This window comes from Raphanus sativus, chromosome 5, assembly GCF_000801105.2.
Source record: "Raphanus sativus cultivar WK10039 chromosome 5, ASM80110v3, whole genome shotgun sequence".
Lineage (NCBI taxonomy): Eukaryota > Viridiplantae > Streptophyta > Magnoliopsida > Brassicales > Brassicaceae > Raphanus > Raphanus sativus.
In genome coordinates, this window is record NC_079515.1 from 32,255,444 (window position 1) to 32,281,332 (window position 25,889).

General features: G+C 36.2%; 8 protein-coding genes and 1 non-coding gene across 10 annotated transcripts; 4 read left to right on the plus strand and 5 right to left on the minus strand.

The window, feature by feature from the left end:
• The first annotated feature begins 479 nt into the window (after window positions 1-479).
• Window positions 480-1,838, plus strand: LOC108862219 (uncharacterized). Its single transcript, XM_018636278.2, has one exon. It carries the CDS (start codon window positions 703-705, stop codon window positions 1,678-1,680), a length of 978 nt encoding a protein of 325 aa, XP_018491780.1. The 5' UTR covers window positions 480-702; the 3' UTR covers window positions 1,681-1,838.
• A 1,013-nt stretch (window positions 1,839-2,851) lies between these two features.
• Window positions 2,852-4,641, plus strand: LOC108862220 (uncharacterized). The gene is made up of 6 exons (XM_018636279.2): window positions 2,852-2,985; window positions 3,097-3,123; window positions 3,202-3,264; window positions 4,027-4,105; window positions 4,204-4,249; window positions 4,354-4,641. The coding sequence occupies exons 1-6, from the start codon at window positions 2,944-2,946 to the stop codon at window positions 4,361-4,363; spliced, it is 267 nt and encodes an 88-aa protein (XP_018491781.1). The 5' UTR covers window positions 2,852-2,943; the 3' UTR covers window positions 4,364-4,641.
• Window positions 4,642-5,037: 396 nt separating this feature from the next.
• LOC108858799 (uncharacterized) lies at window positions 5,038-6,255 on the minus strand. The gene has a single exon (XM_018632669.2). The coding sequence runs from the start codon at window positions 6,253-6,255 to the stop codon at window positions 5,038-5,040; it is 1,218 nt and encodes a 405-aa protein (XP_018488171.2).
• Window positions 6,256-6,954: 699 nt separating this feature from the next.
• Window positions 6,955-7,919, minus strand: LOC108858800 (glutathione S-transferase T3-like). Its single transcript, XM_018632670.1, has 2 exons — window positions 7,227-7,919; window positions 6,955-7,053 (listed from the first exon to the last, which is right to left on the minus strand). Exons 1-2 carry the CDS (start codon window positions 7,917-7,919, stop codon window positions 6,955-6,957), a joined length of 792 nt encoding a protein of 263 aa, XP_018488172.1.
• A 2,294-nt stretch (window positions 7,920-10,213) lies between these two features.
• Window positions 10,214-13,187, plus strand: LOC108862732 (calmodulin-binding protein 60 C). Of its 2 annotated transcripts, none has more exons than XM_057011216.1 (8): window positions 10,214-10,506; window positions 10,678-10,753; window positions 10,831-10,889; window positions 10,950-11,443; window positions 11,515-11,675; window positions 11,758-11,958; window positions 12,037-12,202; window positions 12,290-13,187. In XM_057011216.1, exons 1-8 carry the CDS (start codon window positions 10,391-10,393, stop codon window positions 12,904-12,906), a joined length of 1,890 nt encoding a protein of 629 aa, XP_056867196.1. In that variant the 5' UTR covers window positions 10,214-10,390; the 3' UTR covers window positions 12,907-13,187. The 2 variants fall into 2 exon arrangements, with proteins under 2 accessions (XP_056867196.1, XP_056867195.1); XM_057011215.1 differs by having other exon boundaries at window positions 10,215-10,506; window positions 11,758-11,955; window positions 12,034-12,202.
• Window positions 13,188-13,520: 333 nt separating this feature from the next.
• LOC108862733 (VIN3-like protein 2) lies at window positions 13,521-15,786 on the plus strand. Its single transcript, XM_018636962.2, has 4 exons — window positions 13,521-13,674; window positions 13,756-13,805; window positions 14,298-14,964; window positions 15,055-15,786. Exons 2-4 carry the CDS (start codon window positions 13,787-13,789, stop codon window positions 15,686-15,688), a joined length of 1,320 nt encoding a protein of 439 aa, XP_018492464.1. The 5' UTR covers window positions 13,521-13,674; window positions 13,756-13,786; the 3' UTR covers window positions 15,689-15,786.
• Window positions 15,787-16,043: 257 nt separating this feature from the next.
• On the minus strand, window positions 16,044-16,116 carry TRNAF-GAA (transfer RNA phenylalanine (anticodon GAA)). The gene has a single exon. It is a non-coding gene; the product is annotated as a tRNA-Phe (tRNA).
• Window positions 16,117-16,543: 427 nt separating this feature from the next.
• LOC108859265 (uncharacterized) lies at window positions 16,544-17,832 on the minus strand. Its single transcript, XM_018633152.2, has 3 exons — window positions 17,421-17,832; window positions 17,118-17,215; window positions 16,544-16,859 (listed from the first exon to the last, which is right to left on the minus strand). The coding sequence occupies exons 1-3, from the start codon at window positions 17,662-17,664 to the stop codon at window positions 16,806-16,808; spliced, it is 396 nt and encodes a 131-aa protein (XP_018488654.1). The 5' UTR covers window positions 17,665-17,832; the 3' UTR covers window positions 16,544-16,805.
• A 239-nt stretch (window positions 17,833-18,071) lies between these two features.
• On the minus strand, window positions 18,072-20,730 carry LOC108805068 (pentatricopeptide repeat-containing protein At2g18940, chloroplastic). The gene has a single exon (XM_018577020.2). The coding sequence runs from the start codon at window positions 20,586-20,588 to the stop codon at window positions 18,174-18,176; it is 2,415 nt and encodes an 804-aa protein (XP_018432522.1). The 5' UTR covers window positions 20,589-20,730; the 3' UTR covers window positions 18,072-18,173.
• Between the last annotated feature and the right edge of the window lie 5,159 nt (window positions 20,731-25,889).

The window sequence follows — 25,889 nt, forward strand, 5'->3', positions numbered from 1 at the left end:
CGTTTCCATCTCTCTCTCAACACATAAAATTCAAAGTAAAGAATAAAGTAGCAGAGAAAAAGCATCGACTATTGTTTTTTATTTCTCCCTCTTTCAAAGATTTATAGGGTTATTGATGTCTTTTTGATCTATTTCTCTCTACCTTTTTGCTGTTTTCCATATTTGCAAATTATCAAATTATTTAGTAATTTCTGTGCAAATGACTCAAGATTAAAATACATGTAGATTTGACCCAAAAAAAAAAATACACGTAGACGTTTCGATATTTCTCACACGGTGTTGCTTGACCGTTTCAAGACTGGATTTATGAAAGCGCGTATTGGTCACGATCATGTGTTGAGGAAGGCCAGTTGCAATGTTGAACATGTTACCTCTCGTTTCCTCTCTTCTTATGTCGCGATCAGGAAGTCATAGCTTAGACTTTTTCTTTGACGTGTTATATTATATATGTCTAAGTCTTCGTTTCTATCTTATAACTTTGGATAAAGAAATACAAACCAAAGACTTTTCCTCCATTGAAAAGTAGCGAATCAATCAATCAAAGCCTTGTGATTAGTAGTTAGAACTACTAACTTAGTAGTTTATAAACAGATAGGTATGAATATATGATCTTATAACCCCCCCCCCCCCCACCCCAACACCTTCATTTCCAAAACCAATATCCGAGAGCTTTTCATTTTTTTTCTTTCTTTATTGTAAACCATGGGTCAGTTTTCGTTTTGGAATCTTCTAAAAGAGTTTGCGAGTATGTTAAACGAATCCCGCAAACTCTTTCTCAAGAACAAGAAGTTGATGTTCTCTGTCTTGGTGTTTTATCTCTTGCTCAATGGTTTACTTTACTCGTTCAACGTCCTTACCATTACACCCGAGATAACAAACATGACCCAAGATTTAAATGTGTTATCTACGATGGATCCTAGCAGCCCGGAATACATGGCCCAACTTATGAAAGTCTTTGCAGATTTTCGACTATTTGTCGTTTCTTCAGACATCTTTAACGTTGTCTCCTTCATCATCAACGTTTTATCTGTTATAGTCATCGTCCACGCCTCGGCTCTTACTTATAAACACGAGAACGTCAAGTTTAAAGATTTTGTGGTTCTAGTCCTTAAATCTTGGAAGGGACCTCTTGTGACCTCTTTCTACATTTCTCTCTTTGGTCTTGGCTATTGCTTGTTCTTCCTTATAATCCTTTTTCCTATTATTTTGTCATCTTTGAGTATTGCTTCCTTGTTTTCCTTGGTAGCCAAGATTTTCGTTTTGCTTGTTCTGTTCACATTGTTTGGGTCTTATTTAGCTATTGTCTGGTACCTATCTATGGTCATATCAATAGTGGAGGAAACTTACGGGATACAAGCTTTGGGGGAGGCTGCCAAGATTGTTAAAGGGATGAAGCCAAAACTATTCCTCTTTAATATTTTCTACGTTTTATTGATCTCTGGTTTAGCTCAGATCGTGACTGTAGTGAGCCTAGTGGTCGATAGGAGCCAGTCGTTTGCGGTTACCTTAGCCATCGGTTTGGTTCTAGTGGTGTCAGCATTTATGGGGGTGTTTCTACTCATGACTTACACCGTTGCATATTTCCAATGTAAGAGCCCCCACGGCCAAGACGCTGAGTCGCTGCGGGATGTTGAATATACGACACTACCCACTACTTCGCTTATAGGAGCATTGCCTTGAAAGCTTCAAAGAGACGGACATAATATATGGTATATATATAGTCTCATGAATGGATTTGCTTGTTTTGCTCGTTTTGTTTTGGTTTGGGATTTGGCCTACTGTTATAAATAATCAAAGGTGTGGTTGATAAATAAAAGGCTCTAGTAGTATTTGCTTCTTTTATACGGTTTATGCCACATATGATATCTATCGGAAACTCATAATCCAAATATTACAATAAAATTTTATTTAAACTGTAGAACAAACCCAAATCATAGCGATTCTTTTATTAGAACAACAATTACCATGTTTTTAAATTATTTTCTTTTTAAGTATTATACCGAAGTATAAATTATTAAATATGTATAAATTATAAAAAGTAAAATGTTTGTTAAAGTTATTCAATAAATTTATTTATAAAAATTAGTAACTAATTTTTTTACATTTAGTATTAAAAATATAATCCCTCTGTTTTTATTTAATTGACATTTTAAAGGATTGCACACAAATTAAGAGGCTAATCTATTGTCTATTATATCCTTACTTATCATTATTTTACATGCAACTATTCTCGATCATAACTATTAATGCAAGGATAGATAAGTCAAAAATCTCTATTTTCTACATAGAAGTTTGGAAACGTCAAATAATTCTACACAAAACAAAAATTCTAAAACGTCTATTATAAAAAAACGGAGGGAGTATATATTTACTTACAGATATGAAACACAAATAAATTATTTTACATTAATGTTTAAATGATAAAAACTATACTGAAATTTTATCTTTATAAAAAATTATTTATTTAATTAAAATATAATATTTATACAAATAAATAACATTAGTTTTTTATATTGAAAACCTACAAAAGTTGATTTTTTGCTTTTTCTTTACAAATTGGTTGAAATTTTGAAAAATTAGTTTCTCTAAATTTTAGAAAAACTAAAAACTTGATTCGATGAAAAATGGTTTTTAGAAAAACAAAAACCTAAAAGTAAAAACAAAAAGCAATTTTCTTTTTGTAACTTGGCAGTGAAGAGAGAGAAAAAGGGAGGTATGTTTGAATATTGGGTCGTTGCCAAAAGAAAAAGGTTTGAATATTGGGCCCAATAGTCGTTTTATTTTATATGGGTCTACAATTAGATTTCAAAGTTATACGAGGACCAGAAAGGAATTTAAATAAAAATGTTATAAGCATATCTCCGTCGTCTCTCTAGGGTTTAAGTTCATCTTTTTCTCCCCGAAGCGTTGAGAGAGAGAGAGAGAATTCAAACGTCGGCAGCGATGGCGAGCACCAAAGTTCAGAGGATTATGACCCAACCTATCGTACGTTACCCCCTTTGCATCTTCTCTCTTTGATTTTTGACTACTTTCTCTCTATTCCTTGACTGAGTTTCGCTTTGTTTTTCTTTTCCGGTGGTTTCGCGGCGAATCCAGAACTTGATTTTTAGGTTTCTTCAAAGTGTAAGCTCCTTAATCTCTCTCTATGGAATTTGATTAGAGTCTGCGTGGTTCTGATTCGTGCTTTCTTAAACGATGCAGAAAGCTAGGATCCAGATTTGGCTTTTTGAGCAGAAGGATCTGAGGATTGAAGGAAGGATTACTGTAAGTTTTTCGTTTTGTTTTTCACTTAGCATGTTTAATGTGTTGGCAGTAGAGCTTCATAACCATGAATCGATGAGATTCATCGCTTAGTTTGTTTGAAAAATCGAGTTGGTGAGATTGATGAGTTTCTTGCGCTTAGTTCAGTTTAGTTTCAATTTGTATTGCTATCCTTTGATTATTCTATCTCGAGTTATATAACTGAAGCTGTTGTCTAAGGTTGACTCTGTGTTAGTTCATAGAAGTCTGAGATGGATGATTGTGTCATTGTTTATATTACTTTCTCTTGGATACAGTATTTTTATTCTCTTGAGTTAAAAGACTGAATCTTTTCTTAGACTATGTGCTCATTCAAAGAAACTTAACATGTATTGATTGTCATTCTCATTCGCTTAAAACTTGGAGTTGTCTACTTTGTATGTTCCTCGTTCCACTTCGGAGTGTATTTAGATTCGTGATTGTTTCATCATTCTCTTTGGTTTAAAACTTGGAGTTGCTTACTTGACTTTGGAGATATCCCTTCGAAATCATTTTTTTTTGTTGTTTTACTTTTATTATTCTGAGTTATAGGGATTCAAGCTTTTCTTAAATTGACTTTGTGCTAGAAACTAGAGACAACTGATGTTGTCATCCTCATTGGTTTAAATCTTAAACGTACTTGACGTTGGATATTCCTTGTTCCCACGTATCTATGTTAATTCGGATAAATTTGAGATCATGACATTCTGGTTGATTTCTTGTTTCTATTTCTCTCTTTTTTTACAGGGTTTTGACGAGTACATGAACCTAGTGTTGGATGAAGCTGAAGAAGTAAGCATCAAGAAGAACACCAGGAAACCACTTGGTGAGTTTATCCGTGACTCACTCTTTGATGACAAGTCTCTCCCATCTGATTTGTTTGCTCATAGTTCACTAACCCGTATAAATGCCTATCTTTTCCAGGAAGGATTCTGCTTAAAGGAGACAACATCACTCTGATGATGAACACGTAAGTCAACATAATCTCTACTTTTCCCTTTCTCTTTTTTTTTTTTCATGTAGCAACTTTTTCAAGGAACTGAAACACACAATTATCCAATTCTATGTTGACAGGGGAAAGTAATGTCTGTTCTCAACACTCTCTCGAGGATTAGTGGATCTGCGTTTCGACTATCTCCAAAGCTTTTGCTAAATATATGTTGAGTTAAGTTCTTCTTCAGTTGACTGATAATACCTTCTCTTCATGATCGTGTAATATTGCAATGTAGTGACAAGTTTGAGAAATTATGGAACTTGGTGGTTGAATCTTATTAGTAACACTGTTTTTCTTTTGTTTGGAGTATTGTATTACAAAAGAGTCGAATTGTTTCACAATTTATTAAAAATCGATATTTGCTGCAACTTTTTTTCAGTTAAAAACATTAACTCGTTTACTCAAATGAAAATGGTATAATTTTATGTTTGGCAACCGCCTAGAACGCAAAACTCGGCATCCGCATTAGTGAACCCCTTGATGGGGTTCATAAGAATTTTTTATTATTTTTTTGGTGGGACCGTGAACAGTGATGAACCTCTATCTAATGTGCATCTGCATTAGTGAACCCGAAAATAGAGTTCTTAGGAATAAAATAATATATAAATATATATTTTTTTCTAATACTTTGAGGATTCATAAATAAAATAAAATATATATTAAATTTTTAAAAAGTTTTGATTCAATACAATGATTATTGATTACATAATTTTTTTTTTTAAAGGTTTTATTCAATACATTGACAATTGACCAACATACAAAGATTATTCATCAACATTACCAAATTTTTGCCATATATTTTCAACTAAATCAGCTTTTAAACGAGCATGTATCTGTGAATCCCGAACCTCATTGCGAATGACACGGCTGATATTACCGATATTAAAACTTGTTGTGCCTTGCACCTGGGAACTTCTGCTTGACTCTCCTGTCTCGAACTCAGAAGTATCAATTTGACCGTATCCGCTTCGTTCGTTCTCTACTATCATATTGTGCAATATGACACAAGTTCTCATAATCTTTCCTATCTTTTTCTTGTCCCATAGTAGAGCTGGGTTTCTAACTATTGCAAACCTCGATTGCAATACTCCAAAAGCACGTTCAACATCTTTTCTGGTGGATTCTTGATGTTCAGCAAATAGTGATGCTTTAGGACTTTGAGGAAGTGAGATGGATTGGATAAATGCTGCCCAATTCGGATATATTCCGTCAGTTAGATAGTACGCCATACGATAAGTATGGTTGTTGACCTTGAAATTAACTTTCGGTGCTCGGCCTTCTTCAATGTCTTTGAAAACTGGTGATCGATCAAGAACATTGATATCGTTGAGGGTGCCCGGTAATCCAAAAAATGCATGCCATATCCAAAGATCTTGTGATGCCACAGCCTCTAAGACAATTGTCGGCTTTCCTGAACCACGTGCGTACTGCCCTCTCCAAGCCCTTGGGCAGTTTTTCCACTCCCAATGCATACAATCGATGCTGCCTATCATCCCTGGAAACCCGCGTACCTCTCCAATATCGAGTAATCGTTCAAGCTCCTCCGCTGTAGGTCTTCTTAGAAACTCTTCGCCAAACAATTGTATTATCCCATCTGTGAAATTTTCCAAACATAATCGTGCAGTACTTTCACCAAGTCGAAGATATTCGTCATACATATCTCCCGATTGACCATATGCGAGCATACGTATAGCTGCCGTACACTTTTGAAGTGCAGATAGCCCGTACCTTCCATGACCATTTCTTCTTTGCTGAAAGTATGGAACTTCAGTGCTTAGGCGTTCGACAATGCGAAGGAACAATGGCCTGTTCATTCGAAAACGCCGCCTAAACATTTCTGGTTGGTATGTTGAATTTTCGTTGAAATAGTCGTTCCATAGTTGATTGTGTCCTCTTTCCCGCTCTCTTTCGATATAGGCTCGTCTCTTGGCTTTTTGATTTACCATTGCGTCAATGTAGTTATCAACTACTTCGTCGACCATTTCTTCTATAGCTTCATCTGCTTCATCACTTGATGAGTAAGTGATTTCTTCTTGAAGCAATTCACCGCGAGTTTATTTCTCTTTTTCTTCCTACAAATGGCAAAACGAAGAAATTTTATATTTTATAAAGTTTTATATCTTTATAAAGTTTTATATCTTTAAAGAATTTTTATATCTTTAAAGAATTTTTATATCTTTAAAGAATTTTAATATCTTTATAGAATTTTTATATCTTTATAGAATTTTTATATCTTTAAAGAATTTTTATATCTTTATAGAATTTAATACATATAGTAATATTTTTAATACATATAGTTATAAAGTTAACATTTATGTTAGAAAAAAAAAAGAAGTGAGAAAGTTACTAGAATGGCAAAGACAAGGGAGATCAGCGTTTGTTGCAAAGTGACCAATGAGATATGCTTGTTGCAAGAGTTTGTTGCATAAAGAGAAAGCAAAGATACATGAGAGAAATGAGAGTTTGGTGCACAAAGAGAAAGCAAAGACATAGTTATATATAGAGTTTTTGGTTACACCCGTGAGTATCAAACATACATGATTGAGAGACATATCGGGTACATACACCCGTGAGTACAAAACAGAAGAAATAAACTAAACATACATGATTGTTTAAAGCCGTGATGGAAAGAGAAGTGTAGAAACAAACAAAATCTACACTTTCCCGTGATTGAAACAGACCTATACTACTACCCGTGCCTCATAATACAAACAGAGTGAACAAGGATCCACCTCCACACGCATCCACCTCCACACGCATCCACCTCCTGCAACCGCGACCTGCAAAAAAAGAACACAACAGATTTAATAAACAAGTAAACAAGAGGTTCAAACAAGTTCAGACAAGTATAAAAGAACAGGTTCAAACAAGTTCAGAACAACAGAATTAAAGAAAAAAAAAGCATCTAACCAAATCAGAGCATTTCAGCTATGAGCTTTTTTTTCAGACACACTTCTTCATCAGAAAGTGTCTCAACTTTTCTGCCTAGCAGGCGTTCAAGCAGCTTCTGTTTGGAAATGGTTTTTTTCTCTGCTAGTATGGTCTCTATCTTATCAAAAGTTGCTTCTTTCCCGTGCTTCTTGCGTTTGGCTGCCTTTATACCAGGAGGCCTCACATCTTCCTCCTCACCGACGTCCTCTACAGGGTCTTTCCTTTTCTCCTTCGCACCTTCTTTGGAGAGAACGTTTGATCTCCATTTTTGATCAAACCTCAGTTCCCTCCAACAATGTTCCATGGTGAACTTGACTTTATAGTCATTGAAGAAGATGTCATGGGCCGCCTTCATGACATCATTCTCATTAGTGCCACTCGCTTGCTCCCTCAATGCGGTTTCATGGCTTCCGACAAACCTGTTAACCTGCTCATTCACTCTTCCCCACCTCTGCTTACATTGACCCCACGGTCTAGGAACGGAGCCAACGAGTTGAGGGCTAGCATTGAAGTACTCTTCAATTCTCTTCCAAAACGCCCCTGCCTTCTGGTCAGTACTCACAATGGGATCCTTGCTAGTGTTCAACCAAGCACTGATCAGCACCACGTCTTCCTTGGTTGTCCACTTGCGCCTTTCCACCGGTTTAGGAACCTCAGAACACCCTATGTCTATTGTTTCACTGCTATGGGAAGCTATTAGGGAAAAAGGATCCATTTTGGGTTGCGATGTGTTTTCAAGGTTGGTTTCGGTTTTAAAGTTTGTGTGTTGCAGATGTGGTTTGTGTGTGTTTTAAAATGAGGATTGCCTATGTTTTAAACTAGTTTTGCCTTTCAAAGGACAAATAAATTAAACATACTCTAACTACCAACAATTAATTATTGTTAACTACACTACAACTAGCTTCACAGAAAGCATTCATTACACACATCAAATCAATTTTAAACTCTCCACCATTCATTGCGCAACTAACCAAAACAAAGTTAATGAAAAAAATTCAAGACAATTGTACTACGACTTCAACTTTACATACTTCAATTCAGTTCCAGTTCTACTATACCTAGTTCAAGTTCAGTGTTACTATTTCTAGTTCAAGTTTAGTGTTACCTTTTCTTTTTAGTCGAAGCAGACCTTCTCCAACTGCGAGACCTGCACAGTGAGGTTATAAACCTCAGCGTTGAGATGATCAACAACCCCCGTGAGGCTTTTAACCTCTGCCTGGACATGTAAACAAAGAGAGACAATGTGTTAGTGAAGTAATAAAATCAAAACAAAAATATTACAGAGAACATAAAATATAAAGAAAAACATGACAAAGAAACAGTGACTATACTTTACCTCCAGTCCCTCAATCTGTTGTTTCAGCTCCGGCACCCACTTGATCACCTGCTCAGCCTCCTCCACACGCTTAGTCAAGATTTCGAGTTGCTCCTGGACACCAATCACCCAAGGCTGACGATAATGTAACCCATCACCCTTGTTGACAACAAAAACAAAAACAAATATCAGAAACAATTACTATAACAGATACAAAAACACAAAAATATATGCTAGAAGAACCCTTACCTCGTAGTGAATGCACGTGAAGAACCGCTTCCCAGGAAGAGTGTCGTACTGGTCCTTCCCCCTCACCTCGTTAATTATCCTCCCACCACAGGGACACCTCGTCGGAATCCCATACTCCGAATCAGCCACGTATCCCACCATATTCATGTGCTTCATCTGCCTCTTTGCCTCACTTCTATCTTCACCGGGATCCATCTGTACCATAAAGAGAACAAGATGAAGTAAGAAAGAAACAACAACTCGATTAGCCAAGAAAACACAAAAAGCATGACAATATCAAACCGCATGACAATTTCAAACCGAAAATCGAAACCCACATATCGATTTCGAACCCTAACTCGAAACCCCCAAATTCGATTTTCAATCACGGAGCCCTAATCGATTAGCCAAGAAAACACAAAAGCATGACAATATCAAACTGCATGACAATTTCAAACCGAAAACCGAAACCCACATATCGATTTCGAACCCTAACTCGAAACCCCCAAATTCGATTTTGAATCACCGAGCCCTAATCTTTTAAATGAAAGGGTAATCGTTTAAATCAAACGGTGAAACACCTCGAAACTAACCTGAGATCGTCGAGGAGATAGTCCGGCGTCGATTAGATCGTCAAAACCTCCGGGAATCGGCGTCGCTTGAGATATCGCCTCCGAGAGAGACAAACCCTAGTTTTCGAAAAGAGGAGAGAAAATGAGAGAGAGATCTCGAAACCCGGTTTTCCAACGCGTTTACGCGATAGAGCGTGGCCACTGGACGAGCAACACGTGCCTTGAACCCGTATCATACGGGTTCACTGGGAAGGATCGGTTCACCGAATTAAACCACCTTTTTCATTTATTTTTCACGTTTGGGCCTATGAACTCGAGCCCACGAACTCGTGGAAATGTCTCAATGCACATGCCCTACTTTAAGTTAAAATACTGCTCATACCGTAAACATTAACGAGACTGATGTTAGCTACACCAATCAAGAATAATATGTTAAACATAGTGATAGTTGTTGTTTAAAAGTGTTATGCAAAGTTAACATAGAGATAAAGAAATCTATGAACCTAATCTCTTACTATGGCAACTAGATCTTTATGTTCATGTAATCTATATTATAGAAACCATTTGAATCTTTTGTCCTTTTGCACTAGTTATAATCGTGCACAAAAAATCAAATAATTAGTGTATTTATACATACTCCAGTGTATTAAACTTTATATTCTCAACTTTAGAATATAGCATGTGCCAAAAGAAATACATACAGTAGCCGCCGGGCCAACAATAATGATGTCTACCATTAAACAAACAACAAAGTGGTGGCAAATACAAGCCTACGGTGTTCTCGCCCGCACCGGATACTTATCATTAATTTGCTAAAATCAGTCAAAGCACTCGACTAATCACAGACCAAGACAAGTGGTTTAAGTAAATTAAAATTACACGACAGAACAGCTCTGGATCTCTCTCTCTCTCTCTCTCTCTCTATCCAAACCAAACACGGGTAATTTTTTCTCTCCTTCGAATCGGATATCAGTTTCTCCCGTTTGAGAAGAAGCTCAAGCTTGAAGATCTTGCTTTGATTTGCTCATTACAGATCGAAAACAGTGGGGAGATTTTAGCTGCGGGGTAAAAATGCATACGAGGTATATGGAGAGGACTAATAGTATGAGAGAAAAGAGAAAACTTGAGGAAGATGATAATAATAATCAGCAGCAGCAGCCTGAGCGTAAAAGGCCAGCTCTTGCAAGGTAATCTATGTTCTTACTTGTATCAGTCACAAACCCTTTACTTTGTTTTGTTATTCTAAGTTCAGATTCTAGAATTGATTGAAAAGGTAGTGCCTTTATAACTAACTGTGTGTAGCAGATAGTTTTGGTAAAGATGCCGAATTTTGAGAAAGTTGTGTATGTTTGTGTCAGTGTGATTGTGGAAGCCCTGAAGATGGATAGTTTACAGAGGCTTTGCTCTTCTTTGGAACCTATTCTTCGCCGAGTTGTAAGTCTTTTCTCATATGTCTTTTGGTGCTTTGTGATGTTTCTATTTAACGTCTTGAGCCTTTCTTGTTAAAACAGGTGAGCGAAGAGGTGGAGCGAGCATTGGCGAAACTAGGCCCTGCAAGTGTTAGTGAGAGGTACGTAACATATGACATTTCTAGGGAGAATGGTTAGAGAGTAATGATTTGAGTTCACAGGTCCTCTCCCAAACGAATAGAAGGCATTGGTGGAAGGAACTTGCAGCTGCAGTTCAGGTCTAGACTGTCTGTACCGTTGTTCACCGGAGGGAAGATAGAAGGGGAGCAAGGTGCTGCCATCCACGTTGTACTATTAGACGCTGCAACGGGACGTGTATTGACAGCAGGACCCGAAGCTTCTGCAAAGCTCGATGTAGTTGTGCTCGACGGTGATTTCAACAGCGAAGATGATCAAGGCTGGAGCGAAGAAGAGTTTGAAAGTCATTTGGTGAAAGAGCGTCAAGGAAAGAGACCTCTTCTGACCGGTGACGTGCAGGTGACGTTGAAAGAAGGCGTGGGGACGTTAGGTGAACTCATCTTTACAGATAACTCGAGTTGGATAAGGTGCAGAAAGTTCAGGCTGGGGTTAAAGGTCTCTTCTGGTTACTGTGAGGGGATGCGTGTACGCGAGGCGAAGACAGAAGCTTTTACAGTCAAGGACCATCGTGGAGAGTGTGAGTTTGTTTTCTCTCACATTGAATGCATTCTTGTTTTTTTTTTGGCCTAATGGTTATTTCTCTTTCAGTGTACAAGAAACACTATCCACCTGCATTGGATGATGAGGTATGGAGGTTGGAGAAGATTGGAAAGGACGGAGCATTCCATAAGAAACTGAACAAAGCTGGGATCTACAATGTTAAAGAGTTCCTGCGTCTTATGGTCAAGGATTCTCAGAAGCTAAGGACCGTAAGTGCTGCAGTATCTTTATTATCATATGATGTTTGAAAGTATTTGTACCTCTGATGATGATGATTCTTACTCTTTTCAGATTCTTGGGAGTGGAATGTCAAATAGGATGTGGGAGACACTTGCAGAGCATTCCAAGACATGCGTCTTGAGTGAAATGCTTTACGTCTACTATCCTGAGGACTCGGTTGGTGTTGTTTTCAACAATATTTACGAGTTTAGTGGTCTTATCTCAGGGAAGCAGTATTATCCTGCTGATTCTCTTTCTGACAACCAAAAGGTTTGTGTTTGTGTTGAGTTTTCTTAGTCTTACATTGTTCTTCTAACATGTTGTTGATATATATTATATATAACTTAGTTATATGTGGATGGATTGGTGAGGAAAGCATATGAAAACTGGGATCAAGTTATTGAGTATGACAGCAAGTCACTTATGAACTTCAATCAAGTTAACAAAGTGGATGCTTTAGATTACTCTATGCCTGTTTCTGTTCCAAGCCAACCCTCTACATCTTATTCTGGTGAAGGTATAGATAGATCCATTAGCCACTAATCTTTTTTTTTTCCTTTCGGAATTACCAGAGAAGTTATTCATTTGTTTTTTTTTTTTGCAGCATCAGTGTACAGCCAGAGTCAGGGTTCAACCTACCCAGCTCAGTCTCAGCTAGCAGATACTACTTCTTACATGCACTTTGGAAACAGTTCATATGCACCACCACCGCAAGACCAGCTGGTTAACAACGCTCATGAATCACAAAGCATGATGATCAATAATAGCAATGGCGGTGCTGCGAGACTGGCGTTGGGTGCAGCACCAGCAGGATCACAAAGCCAACACTTGGTTCAGCCTCCTCCCGAGGTTAACCCTTTTAGTGACTGGTCAAACGCAGGGAGCAGCAGAGGGGGTGATGGGTTTTTATCAGAGGAGGAGATAAGGGCAAGAAGTAATGAAATGCTGGAGAACGATGATATGCAGCAGCTGTTGAGACTCTTTAGCATGAGTGGCGGTGGTGGTGGTGGCCCGCAAACTCCAATGAACATGGGGGAAGATGGGTTTGGGTTCCACTCTTTTGGTCAGTCTTCAGTGGCTGGTTATGAAGAAGAAGACCGGTCGCAGTCGGGTAAGCCTGTTGTTGGTTGGCTGAAGATCAAAGCAGCTATGAGATGGGGCTTCTTCATCAGAAGGAAAGCTGCTCAGAGACGTGCGCAGATTGTTGAACTCGATGACTGACGAATAAGGTTCCTGGAAAGAAACATAACCGGCTGAGAGTTAGTTTCTGATATGGTTGATAACAGTTTCCCAGAAGAAGGAAAAGTCTTTTGTGTTGGTTTCTTCTTCTTGTGGAGCTTCTTCATTTGTACAGTATGATATTCTTCTTGGTTTGTGCTTTATATGTAATCTCTACGTGACCAGTGTTTTCAAGAAACTAAAAAACATGTTGTAGTTCTGTTGTTTCTTCTCTCTGTTGTGTGTTATTGTGATACTTGCTTGTCATGTTATTTTGAGTTTAACTCAAGGAACCCATAAACAGTGTCGGTGATAAAACAAAGCTGACTGAGGCCATGTTTTAAGATTTTTGATAATCATTTTAATTGATAAAATCTTGAACCAGATAGTTTATACAACTATTTTGGTTTGGTTTGTTTGCTTTGGATTTGGTTGGATCTGTTTGGCTTGGTTTGTCTTTTTTTGTCCACTTTTTTTTTTCTGAAACACTTTTCACCGCTATGTTTCAAAGGTATTCATACCTTCATGGTAAAATTTATTTTCTTTTGAATAGTCAGACCAAATATAAGTGGGTATTAATTAACTTTCATTTTTTTTGAATAAAAAGAGAATACAAATGACATGCAAATTAAATATTGGGCCTTACACTATTAAGTGGTGTCTTATTTGTCTCTTTCTTCACTTCTCCGGTCTCTCCTCCGCTTCAGCGGAATCTTCTCAAAGACGACCGTTTTGATTCTATTGTCTCTGTGAAATAACATTTCTTGTTTGGTATCACTCTTTTCTTCCTTTCTTCGCTTCTTTTTTTCCACGAACGATCTCATTTTCTTTCTTTCTTTCTTTTATTCGCAGGTTTTGAGTATTCTGTTGGTACCAACCTATTATGGACTCTTCTCTCGACGGTACTACTTCTTTCTTCTTTTTTTTTTTAGGTTTCTTACTTCTTACAAGCAAAAAAAAAAAAAGAAAGAACTTGGCAAGATTTATCGAAATGTGTGCTTGGTGGGTTTTAAAGATGATTGAGAATCGTTGTATGTTTCTGCGTTAGTTTTAACTCAAAAATGGAACCGAAAGTTTGAAACTTTATTTTGTTTTTAAATTGTGTAAAGATGAATGCTTTACTAATTATGTTGGTGGGTTCTTATACTGTTCAAGTTGATTCGATGAATGGGTACCATAAAAGATGAAACTTCCTTTGTAATCTGTACATGTTCCTTGAAGCTTAGTAATGAATTGTGGTTTCTTAAAAGAATCCATCTTTTATTCACTTGCTTGACTTATTCTTCCAACTTTAGTACATATGCATTCACTTGAAGAAACATTGTTCTTCTAGGAGCTTTTTTTTTTTAAATTGTACATTTACATCCTTTTTTCATCGTGTATGAGAGCTGCAGGTGAGTCAATGAAAGGCAGTAAAATGAGTGTTGATGAAAAGAGAAAGCTTGTTCATGAACTGTCAAAAGATTCGGATTTAGCCTTTGAAGCCTTGCAGGTGTGGACCCATGAGGAGATTCGTCAGGTCTTATGCGCAGAGTTAGGCAAGGAAAGAAAATACAAGAACTTGACCAAAGCTCAGATCATCAACACCCTCTTGAATACTGTATCTGAGCAAAAAAAAGTCCCACCGCCTCCTGTCAGAGGGAACTCCGGAGATCAACAAGACAGAAAGAGAGACTCATCAACAACAACAGCAACTACTAAGAGAAACTCGAAAAGACAAAGGAAGAACGCTACTCCTACTCGCTACGTGAGCACTGAATCAGTTAAAGCCAAAGGCAGTATCTACTGTAAGAACTTGGCCTGCCAAGCTATACTGAGACAAGAAGACTTGTTTTGTCAAAGGTGTTCTTGCTGTATCTGCCATAAGTATGATGCCAATAAAGATCCTACTCTCTGGTTAACCTGCCATTCTGATGATCCCGGTGAATCTTGTGGCTTGTCTTGCCATCTGGATTGTGCTTTCAAGGATGAGGAATCAGGTCTCAAGAAAGATAAGCCAAGTCACGATCTTGATGGATGCTTCCACTGCGTCTCTTGTGGCAAAACAAACAGCTTGCTTGAGTAAATTTTTCAGTCTTGGATTCAGTTTCTACATTTTGTTACAGTCCTGGATCGATCTTTATCTTTTTCTTTTCTTTCTATATTTCTCAGATGTTGGAAGAAGCAACTGTTGATCGCAAAGGAAACCAGAAGCGTAGACGTGCTTTGTTACCGTCTTGTATTGGCTCAGAAGCTTCTCAAGGGAACTGAGAAGTACAGAAAACTATCTGAGACCGTGGAGGAAGCTGTGAAGAGTTTAGAAACTGAGCTGTGTGGTCCTCTCACTGATCTCCCATCGGCAATGTGTAGAGGAAACGTAAACAGGCTTGGCTCAGCGACAAAGGTGAAGGATCTTTGCTCTTCTGCTTTGGAATCCCTCCAAGATACCAAAGTAACCCTTCAAGAAGAAGAAGAAGAAGGAGAAGCAGCTTTTGTGAGTAGCTTGAGCACAAAAGAAGAAGAAGAAGAAACTGTTTCAGAGAAGGCGGCGGTCAACAACGGTAAGAGTTCAACAAGCTGCGGTTTTGGGTTGGAGGATTGCGTGAAGATTATACGACAGCTCGAGTGTTCAGGTCACGTTGAGAAGAGTTTCAGACAGGAGTTTCTGACTTGGTATAGCTTAAAGGCCAGTGCTCAGGAGATAAATGTTGTCAAGACATTCGTTGATGCTTTCCAGGACGATTCGGTAGCTTTAGCTGAGCAGCTCGTTGACACATTCTCTGATTGCATATCGAGAAAGCGGTGACAAGGAAAGGAGATTTTTATTTAGAAAGGATTCAGCTTTTGTTAGAACAAATTTCATGTAAACAAAGAGAGTTTGATGAATGGTATTGTTTTGCTCTTTTTGGACAAGTAAAGATCACACTGCACTTAAAAGATGTGAATGAAACACTAGAGAGAATCTGTGGACTCCTCTAGGACTTTTACAAGTGCTGATCACATAAAGTGTGAAAGAGCTGTCCGTTCCACACAACGGTATCCGTTGCAAGTTTCTAAACCTTTTTCTTATATTTCCCTAAGTCTTAATAAGCTTTTAAAAAGTGAGAGACGTAACAATTCATAGTTAGGGTTTTTTTTTTGTAAGAAAAAAAAAGGTAATATGCGGTGAGCGTGGATCGAACACGCGACCTTCAGATCTTCAGTCTGACGCTCTCCCAACTGAGCTATCCCCGCTTGTTGTTTATCAACACGGTCACAATCTAACAATTGTTTTCTCTGTTTATTAGTGTGGAGTTTGAGCGGATTATATTAGCTGAGCAGCTTGTAAAGTGAATGGGTTAAAAGTGTGGAAGTTATGGATGTGGCAGTGAAGATGGAAAGAAAGGGGATGATATGATGCTTCTTGGGAGCAGAGTTCTTAGCAACCTGTTTTTGAATGGGATGAAAGACTTACTTAAAATCCAGTAAAAAAGAGAGTTACTGAATTTTTAGTTAATTCCGGATAATCACTTGTTACCCATACTGAAGTACCTAACTAACCTAAATCTCACTGAATCATCGACTTTTTGTCCGATTCAGATTCATATTGAGGGGCTTTTTCTGGTGGATTCAAGTGTTTTTGCGCAGCACTGCTTTGTCCTACAAACCAGTGATGACAACGTACGATAAACTTTTGGTTCCAATTTAGTAATAGTTACTTGATACATTGTTTTTAATCGAGACATCATCACCCTCATATATATATTATAAACTTACAACAAACCAAATGAAGAACTACAATAGTTTCTCAAATATACCAAAAGATATCTCCAAGGTTAAAATAAATTCAATGATCGAAGATAACTTTCATCAAGACTCAAGCTTTTCCTTTTTAGCTCTCTCAGAAAAAACAGTTTCGATACATATAAATATGGTTGCGCTTATTATACGCTTTGTACTTTCCCTGGCATATCCTCTGCTTTCACGCACTTCACTTCCTGCGTTTTATGTGCAAAAGAAGATAAAAGATGAATGTTAACCACACACACACAATATGCTTTTGAGTAACATATGAAATAATAAATCAATGACTAAACCAATCAAAGACACTGTCAACCAATCCCCAGCTTTATTATTCACCAATGGGTGAAGATCACGCTAGGAAGATATGTTTACTATCTTAGAAACAAAACAAAAAAAAATACATAACAAGAATCTAAAAGAAAAAAAAACAAAACGGATTAAGGAACACTTACTGAATCTTTGCCTTGGTAATACTCGTCCAAAGCCCACTGGTACTTAGATTGGTTTAACCCAAACCATCTCACCAAATGATCATCCACGCTTGAATGTGCTGTGGCAACCATTAAACAAACAAGAATCTCAAAAGTTACATCTCTTTTAATTGTTTCTGATAGGGCAATAGTCTCCACCAGTTCATTTTAATCTACTTTCTAAATATATAATCTTTAGATCAGTTTATTGATCAATCAATCAGAGGATCTCAAACCTCAAGATCCGAAAATGAAGAAACTTTTTTTTTTGTCTCGGCTCCTTACCATTTTGAACCTTTGTGGCGGCGTTTTTGAGGAAACCCAAAACCGAGCCGTCTTGTTCCGAGGAAGCCAATGATTTAAACTGCTGCGGCGGAGGAAGAACCGGCGGTTGAACGATAGCCTTCTGAGACACGGCGGCAGGAGAGTCAGGTGGTTTTGGAGTCGCCGGAGGAGTCATGAAGACAGTGTAAGGCCCGATCTTTCCGATGACAGGCGGAGGTGTTGATGGATCTTTGTTGATTGGCATCTTGAGGTGAGACTGAGAGAAGATGGAAGCAAATTATGCAGACAAGAATCTTAGGAAGACGAGGAAGCTGTACTAGCTAGTTGTGCAAGATGCAGACAGTGAAAGAGAAGAGGGTTCGTTCTATTGTAAATGTACTTTTCAGTTCTCACACTTACCAAAGAGTCAAAGACCAAAAAAAAAAAAAGAAGTCTTTTTCTTCTAAAACTGAATGCTTTTGTTTTGTTTTTCATACTAAGATAAATCAGATTAAACCAAAAGTTTAAGGCTCTTTTTTCAGTCAATGTTTTCGCTTTTTAATTAGTTTGATTAATTTTCTATTAAAAAATAAAAAGAATATGTTTTAATAATTTATAGCAATGTGAAACTCGTAAAAATATAGAGTGTATATATATTCCTTTCATCATTCATGAACAAAGTTGCTTATTTTATTTCATGTAAAATGTAAATTTCAATACAAAAACTCACAAATCTACAAAAAAGAAAAAGAAAAAGCAAATATATAAATTGATTTAGGATTCTAAATTCTCACGTACTCGAACAGCTAGCCGCTGGATGGAATGATCATCAAAGTAAGCATCAAGGGATCTAATCTTTGACACAAACTCCATAGCTTCACTATACCTCCCTCCTCTGCAATAACCATCCACGACCATTTTATACGTCAGCTCATTTGGTCTGCACTTATTCTTCGCCATACACTCAATCACATCCTCTATCTCTCCAAACATCCCCATCGCCGTGTAACCCGAAACAAACGTGTTGTAAGTGAAGATGCACGGTCTGATTCCACGCTCCGTCATCTCCGACAGCATCCTAACCGCTTCTTGCATCAACCCTTTCCTGCAGAAACCTTTGATCACCGTGTTGTAAGAGACCAGGTCCGGTCTCAGCTTTGATTTCTCTAGACTCTTGAGGATTTCTTCCGCTTTCCAACACTCTCCTCTCCTCACGTACATGTCCATGAGGCTGTTGTAGGTTACAAGATCCGGTGTCAGCTCGTGGTCGCGGATAGACTGGAGGATCTCGTGTCCTTGGTCATACATGTTGTTCCTTGTGAAGATGGAGAGCATCGAGTTGAATATCACCATGTCGGGTTTGTATCCGTGCTTTTTAAACAAAGCGAACGCTCTCTCCATCCCAGCTAGTGCTCTGCATCTGAAGTTTGCGAGGAGCAGAGTTCTCAAAAGCATCCAGCTCGGGAATATGTGGCCCTCGACTATCTCCTTCTCGATTCTCTCAATCCCTAAAACGCTCCCTCCCTTGGCATAACACTGAAGCATCAAGGAGTAAGATGTTTCCGTTGGTTTGAAACCTTTGCTTTTCATGTCGGAGATCACATTCTCTCCAGATCTCCAGTCCCCTTGTCTAGCCAAGGCGTTAAGCAACGCGTTGTAAGTCGTGACACAAGCGTTGAAACCTGCTCTCGTCATCTCCCCAAACATTTTAGACGCGTCAACCTCTGAACCGCATCTCCCGTAAGCACTGATCAGCGTGTTGAACGTGTCTCTATCAGGCTCAAAACCGCAGCTCTTCATCTCACGGAACACTCGGTTCACATACTTATCCATACCCTTGTTCCCACACAGAGCAAGCATCGTGTTCCAAGTGACCCGGTTCGGGGAACATCCACTAGACTTCATGTCACATAACATCTTCACCATCTCACTAGATCTCGATTTCTTCCCCAACATACTAAGCACCGCGTTGTAAGTACACGTATTCGGAACGCAACCAGCTTTCTTCATACTGTAAAACAGCTTCAAAGCCTCTTCCTCCTTCCCGGACTTCCCATACGCGTCTATCACAGTAGTATAAGTGATCGCATTCGGCATCACACCTTTCCCCGTCATCATCTCGATGACACCAGCAGCCTCCTTGGTAAAACCAGCTCTAACATAAGCCGCAACAAGCTCATTATACGTCACGGAATCCGCAGGACACTTGTTCTCCTCCATCTCTCTCAAAACCTTCAGCGCTTCCGTATAAACCCCTGCTTTACCATAAACCTGCAACAAAGCATTATAACTCACAGTCCCAGGCTCGTATCCCCTCGACTTAATCTCGCCGAAAAACTCCTTCGCCTCTCTCAACAAACCCTCTCTCGCACAAGCCGACAACACAGTGCTACAAGTGAACTCATCAAACTCCATCCTTTTACCTCTCATCTCCTCCAAAACACTCAGAATCTTCCCCCACGACCTCCCCATCCTCCCGTAAACATCGAGAACCACATTGTAAGTCACCAGCGTGGGCGTAGGACCCATCTCTTTCATCCTCTCGAACAGATCGATCGCTCTCTCGTACTTCCCCGTGCGCGAATAAGCGTAGAGAACGGTCGTGTAAGCGCGGACATCCAAGGTGTAATCCTTCAGAGGAATTTTATCGAGCAGCTTAGCTGCAACGGAGTAGCGAGACTCTCTGCCTAAGATCCTAACCACAATCTCTATAACATGATGATCTAGCTTCGTGTCTCCCGAAGCTAACCATTCGAAGAGCGAAACCGCTCTCTCCCAGTTCCCCGAATCGTCCAGAGCCTTGACGAGACCGAACACGTCGGTTCTGATCAGCTCGGGTTTCGCCGAATCGAAGAAGCTGGTCAGGTCGGAGAGAGGGAGGTCCACGATGGAGTTGAGCAACACAGACTCCTTCTTACACAAAGACGCGTGTCCTCCGTTGATACCAAGAACGGCGGGTTTAACCGCCGACTTCGCCTGGAGAGAATTGGCGGCATGGCGGGGAGTGGAGGAGAGGTGAACGAGGTGGTGGAGGAGGGAGTCGAGGGGGAAGGAAGGAGGGGAAGGAGGAGGTAAGTGGAGAGTGGCGGAGCTGAATTTGAGGGAGTGGTTACGGGACTGAGGTGGTGGAGGAGGTCTCTTGGATTGGATTGGGTATGGAGGTTTGAGAGGGGAGAGTGCTGCGTCCATTGAGGGAGGAAAGACACGTTATCCAGATAATAATAATAATAATGCTAATTGTGAACAAGGAAGGATGGTGAGATAAAGTGAGTGAGAGAGGGCCTTTTTGGTGGAAGGAAGTTTGAATGGCCGTAAGAAACTCGTCCCCTATCGACAGAACAAGATTTGATTTGGCCTTTCGTTCCAACCCGTTAGTCTCTGATTTTCACCCGACCCGGTTTATCCCCAATTTCGGATCCAAAATTAACCGAATTGAATTGTGTCAAATTGAACGGGAAATATCCCGACATATGGCTCCAAAGTCCAAACCATGTCTGAAGGAAAAAAATTATCGTGAATTCCCTTTTTTTTCTGTAACTGGCAAATTATCGTGAATTCTTTTTTTTTGAATGAAATTAGAAAAAAAGTTTCCTAACTACACGAAGTTTACACTAATAGGATATAAACCATCAAATGTATAAAAATATATCAACAACTATACAAAATTTATGTTAATACATACCACATATACGAAATAAATAATAATATGGAGACAACATTACAATCGGATTTAGTTGATCTTAAATTAAGTTTATGGGGTCAATCTGTATTTATAAAACTTAATAAACTTAATTGATTTTATATTTTATTACGTTGCATTTTTAAACAAATTATGAATCGTGGATTCCTCTCTTTTCTTTTTAATTCTTCATGGATTGTGAAGTTTATAAAGAAAAGTTTTCCTCCTTAACTTTGATGAGAAATAAAATGAAAAAAATCTATTTTTTTTTAGTTTTTCAATTTCTCAAATGAAAAATTTTATTCACTATTTTGTTCTTTTTTTCATTCATCTAATTGTTACCAATTAAAGTCTGGTCTGATATTAAACCGGCCGAGTAGACCATCTAGCATTCATAATCAATTTAGCCGACTGAACTGCCTGGCCATTTTGTGTGGTCGGGTTCGATAAATGACGCCATTAGAGCATCATTATAGGTGTCCCATGATTTTGGGCCCTTAGACATTTGTTATTATAATTGGTGTGTTAAGGGATTTAGTTAAGGACACTTTTAAAAATGCTGATTATTGGTAATGAATTTATTTTGTCCCTTAATAATTTAAGTGTTTATTTTAATAAATAATGATATATGAAAGAGAAATTTTATATAAAATATATAAAACTCAAATTTAACATTAAAATTGATTACTTAAACAAATTACAAAGAAAAAAAACATCACAAACATCATAATAAAAAAAACATCACAAACATCATAATCGAACAATTAAAAAAACAAAAAAAACACAGCCTTTAATCAATAAACTTCATTGGAGGAGTATAAAATAACCTTGTGTGTAAGGTCGGAACAGGAAGAGTGACCCTGATCAGGGATGATCGCGAGTCGACGAGAAGAGGAGGCGACAAGAGAACGAGAGCAGACATAGAAGCTGCGGAACTTGCGACAAATACCCCTCGCGATTACCATCTTTTTTTTTCTTCCTCTTTAGCCGAAAATACTTTGTTCAATTGTGAATCTGACTGAATACAGAGAAATGAGCCCAATCACGTTATGCCACGTTACCTTAAGGACCAAAGAAATGAACCTTTATTTTAGGTACGTTCGCGATGGCGTTACTGATTTTTGATTTATTTTTGACCCAAAAAAACATAAGGGCCGGCCCTAAAGGCCACTGATAATGATGGTATTAGATTGCGATGCCAAAATGATTTTTTACCTCAGATTAAAAGTTTAGTCTAGAGCAGGGATAAAATAGTTTTCTTTGTGTGAGCCTATGCAGCTAGAATTAATATTTTAACTGTCTCCTACTTTTTGTTTTCTATTATTATGAGTATTTTTTTTTGTCTTTTTTAGTTTCCAGATATATTTTTGTGTTCGCTGGCTTTTATAATCGGAGTTATACTTGTTTTGCTCCGATCTTTGTTGTAATAGTTATCGCATATTGTTCGACAAATTCTAGAGTAAATTTTTCGAAATGAATTTTTATTAAAAAATATTTAACCAAAGAAAATGATCTATTTTATCTGGAAAACTTTATAACGTAGGCAATGAAGATGACTGCATCGTTGTGATGCATAAGCACTTCGTTTGTTAAAAGCATGGAACAAGATCATCTAATATCAATGTATTGGTAATATCTAACCAAATTTTTGGTATGAGTTTTTTATCATTGATTTTTTTTGTAGTCGTATCTTTCAAATCATATTTTCTAAAAGGTTAGATTGTTCCTCAAGAATTTATTGTGCTTTTTTTTGATGCAATGTATTATATTAAAATTTATGTTATTAATGAATAAAAGAACTTTTAGATGAAAAAAAAGTTACGTCGGGAGTTTTAGTGGATTCTTCAAACCAGAAAGATAACTTATCAAAATCTAATACATAAAGATAACGTTATCATAAAATAATTTATAAAATACTTTTGATATAGATTTTGTTGATTTTATAAACTTCATTTCATAATCAGATTTTAACGATCCACAATAACTACTCTACGAAATTCACATCTTATTTTTTAAATAATCTTCAATAAATTGTTCTGCTACCAATAAAAGAGATCCAGAGACATGTACAACTTGGTCAATATTAAGAAAGATGGAGTAAGTTGCATGGAGATGACAAAACTGGCATATGGTTAACCTTGGCTTCAACAAATCATCATCTTGAATCTTGATAATACTTTTCTTTTGTAAAAGAATGTTGATAATACTTTTGAGAGGGAAAATGATCATTTCATACATTACATATTATATATTTAATTCATATCTGACTTATACGACCGTGAAAAACATACTTTATTTAAAAATATTTTATTTTTTCGATTGGATTAAAAATATCAGTTAAATTTAAACTTTATAGGTCAGTTCAAAAAAAAAATTAAACTTTATAGGAAAATATTTTATTTATTCACTTCTGTATAACTATGTTCTGATTTTGTAGCTGTGTTGAAATGTTGTAATTCTTTGGTCATACAAACTCTAATATCCTAATTTTAGTTTGATTTTGACTTGGTTTGATCATCTCTTCTTACACAGTTAGGACCGTGCCTGAATACAAACCCAACAAGCATATGCTTTCAAAGCCGATATTAAATATATTTTAAGGATTGATTTACAAAAAAAAAATTGGTTGGTTTTGTACTAGTAATTTGTTCAATTTGTTAACAAATTCGAGTCTTCCTCCATATCAAATTAGACATGGTCTTATATTTACATGTTATAGAGTATTTAAAAAAAAATCAAATCGTATAACTTTTCTTTTCTGGTCAAAATTCAACCATATAGAGTTCCATACCAATCATACATGGTCTTATATTTACATGTTATAGAGTCTGTTAAAAAAATTCAAATCGTATAACTTTTCGTTTATGGTCAAAATTCAAACATATAGAGTTGTAAAAGTTTAATGTTGAATTTGCATTATTATTTGGGAACAAAAATCCACTTTTAAACATCATTCAGTTTTCCCATTATTATTATTCGTATATAGGTTTGGTATTATTGATTAGCCAGTTTAATATTACAAATTATTTCAGTTGAGACTGTGCATATCATATATTGTCCATACATAATAACAATATTAATTATGATCAAAGTTTTTTTCTGTGTAAACTTAATATTAAATTGTATAATTACATTGCAGTAACCGAACCGACTACTAAAAATAACCTAAAATAGATTCAAAGTAACTTTATGCTCCAGAGTAATTCTTAACGGTTAAAGTGCTCAAATAAATTTAATTAAAGAGGTAGGTGGAAATTATACATCTTATATATATAACTATATATATATTATTTTTAGGAAAACTTTACTGTACGTATATATGAAATCTATCTTCCTTAATTTGAGTTTAATAATATCTTCCTGAATAAGTATAATATCTCCCTAAAATTTAGAAAAATATTGATAAATATATATAATATCTTCATTATAGGAAGATTTTCATGACTATATATTATGAATATCTTACTGAATTTGAACTATTTTTATATTTAGTAAGATATTATTCAATATGTATAACATATTTCTAAAGTTTTCGGAAGACCTTAGTGAATTTAATATCTAAGTTTTATAAAAATAATATACATATTCTAAAGCATATTCATAAAATTTTGAATGATATTATATATTGAATAATATTTTCTAAATATGTATATAAAAAGATGCCATACACATTTAATAATAACTTCCTAAAAACATATAATTTACATTCAAGATTACAAATTTACGAAGTCATTCTTAAATTTAAGTTTTTTTTTCTTTATAAATTCAGAAAGATATCATACACATTAAGAAGATTTTCCTAAATTTGTTTATGAAAAGTTGTTTCCTAAATATTTATTTTGATTTATGTACGAAAAAGAGTTGTTAGTAAAAATATTTCCAATTCAAAAAGTCCAAAACAATTATATTCAATTTTGTTATTTCGGAGTTTCTATTTTTATATTTAATAAATAATTTTTAGTTAATAAATAATTTAGTAAAATTATGAATAATGATAATAATTTCATTTACTTCTTTAATGAAAAAAACACAATTAATCACTTTGATTTTTAGAGGCTATCAAAAAGGCACAAAAGTAATTAAATAGCAATTTAGGAGATTTTTCCGATTATTATGATTGAGTGATTTTATAAATATTCATACATAATCAATTTTCTTTTTTTTGTATCTATAATTTTTGTTCACACATGTGTGCATAATCATTTTACATTTTTTTATTAATACATGCATAATTAGTTTAAAGACCATCACTATAAATTATTGTTTATCATCTAAAAAAATTTAAACCAAACATTAGATTATTTATACATGAAAAGGTTCATCAATATAATATATATATATATACATATATTCATTATTTCATTCATTGTTTCAAAACACTGAAGTATTATAAATATTTTTTAAAATATATTTATACACGACATTCATCGATGGTAAAATCTAGTATATAAACTTCTGAAATTAAAAAAAAATATTCCTTTATTGACTATACAAAATTATTTATTTACTTGACTAGTATATATATTTGCATCTGTTTTTCTTAATTTTAACTTTCATAATAGAAAAATATTTATTTGAATAACAACTCAAAAAATATAAAAATATATATAAGAAAACAGATGCATAGTTATATACTAGTCAAGTAAATAAATAGTTTTGTATAGTCAAAATGAATATTTCTTAAGTTTAAAAACTTATTACTAGATTTTATTGGTATTATCTTTTAACTTTTAAATTGTGTTTTAATATTTTAAGCCAATTTTATAATATTAATTTATAACTAGTTATTTAATTTAATAAATAAAGCTAAT

Coding starts and splice junctions, on each gene's coding strand:
- LOC108862219 (XM_018636278.2), top strand. CDS start 703: ATGGGTCAGTTTTCGTTTTGGAATCTTCTAAAAGAGTTTGCGAGTATG.
- LOC108862220 (XM_018636279.2), top strand. CDS start 2,944: ATGGCGAGCACCAAAGTTCAGAGGATTATGACCCAACCTATC. Junction 2,986..3,096: donor GGATTATGACCCAACCTATC/GTACGTTACCCC, acceptor CGGCGAATCCAG/AACTTGATTTTTAGGTTTCT. Junction 3,124..3,201: donor TTTTTAGGTTTCTTCAAAGT/GTAAGCTCCTTA, acceptor TAAACGATGCAG/AAAGCTAGGATCCAGATTTG.
- LOC108858799 (XM_018632669.2), bottom strand. CDS start 6,255: ATGGTCGACGAAGTAGTTGATAACTACATTGACGCAATGGTAAATCAA.
- LOC108858800 (XM_018632670.1), bottom strand. CDS start 7,919: ATGGATCCTTTTTCCCTAATAGCTTCCCATAGCAGTGAAACAATAGAC. Junction 7,054..7,226: donor AGACACTTTCTGATGAAGAA/GTGTGTCTGAAA, acceptor CTTTTTTTGCAG/GTCGCGGTTGCAGGAGGTGG.
- LOC108862732 (XM_057011216.1), top strand. CDS start 10,391: ATGCATACGAGGTATATGGAGAGGACTAATAGTATGAGAGAAAAGAGA. Junction 10,754..10,830: donor AACCTATTCTTCGCCGAGTT/GTAAGTCTTTTC, acceptor TTGTTAAAACAG/GTGAGCGAAGAGGTGGAGCG. Junction 12,203..12,289: donor TACATCTTATTCTGGTGAAG/GTATAGATAGAT, acceptor TTTTTTTTGCAG/CATCAGTGTACAGCCAGAGT.
- LOC108862733 (XM_018636962.2), top strand. Junction 14,965..15,054: donor AAAACAAACAGCTTGCTTGA/GTAAATTTTTCA, acceptor TATATTTCTCAG/ATGTTGGAAGAAGCAACTGT.
- LOC108859265 (XM_018633152.2), bottom strand. CDS start 17,664: ATGCCAATCAACAAAGATCCATCAACACCTCCGCCTGTCATCGGAAAG. Junction 17,216..17,420: donor CGCCACAAAGGTTCAAAATG/GTAAGGAGCCGA, acceptor TGGTTGCCACAG/CACATTCAAGCGTGGATGAT. Junction 16,860..17,117: donor ATTACCAAGGCAAAGATTCA/GTAAGTGTTCCT, acceptor CATAAAACGCAG/GAAGTGAAGTGCGTGAAAGC.
- LOC108805068 (XM_018577020.2), bottom strand. CDS start 20,588: ATGGACGCAGCACTCTCCCCTCTCAAACCTCCATACCCAATCCAATCC.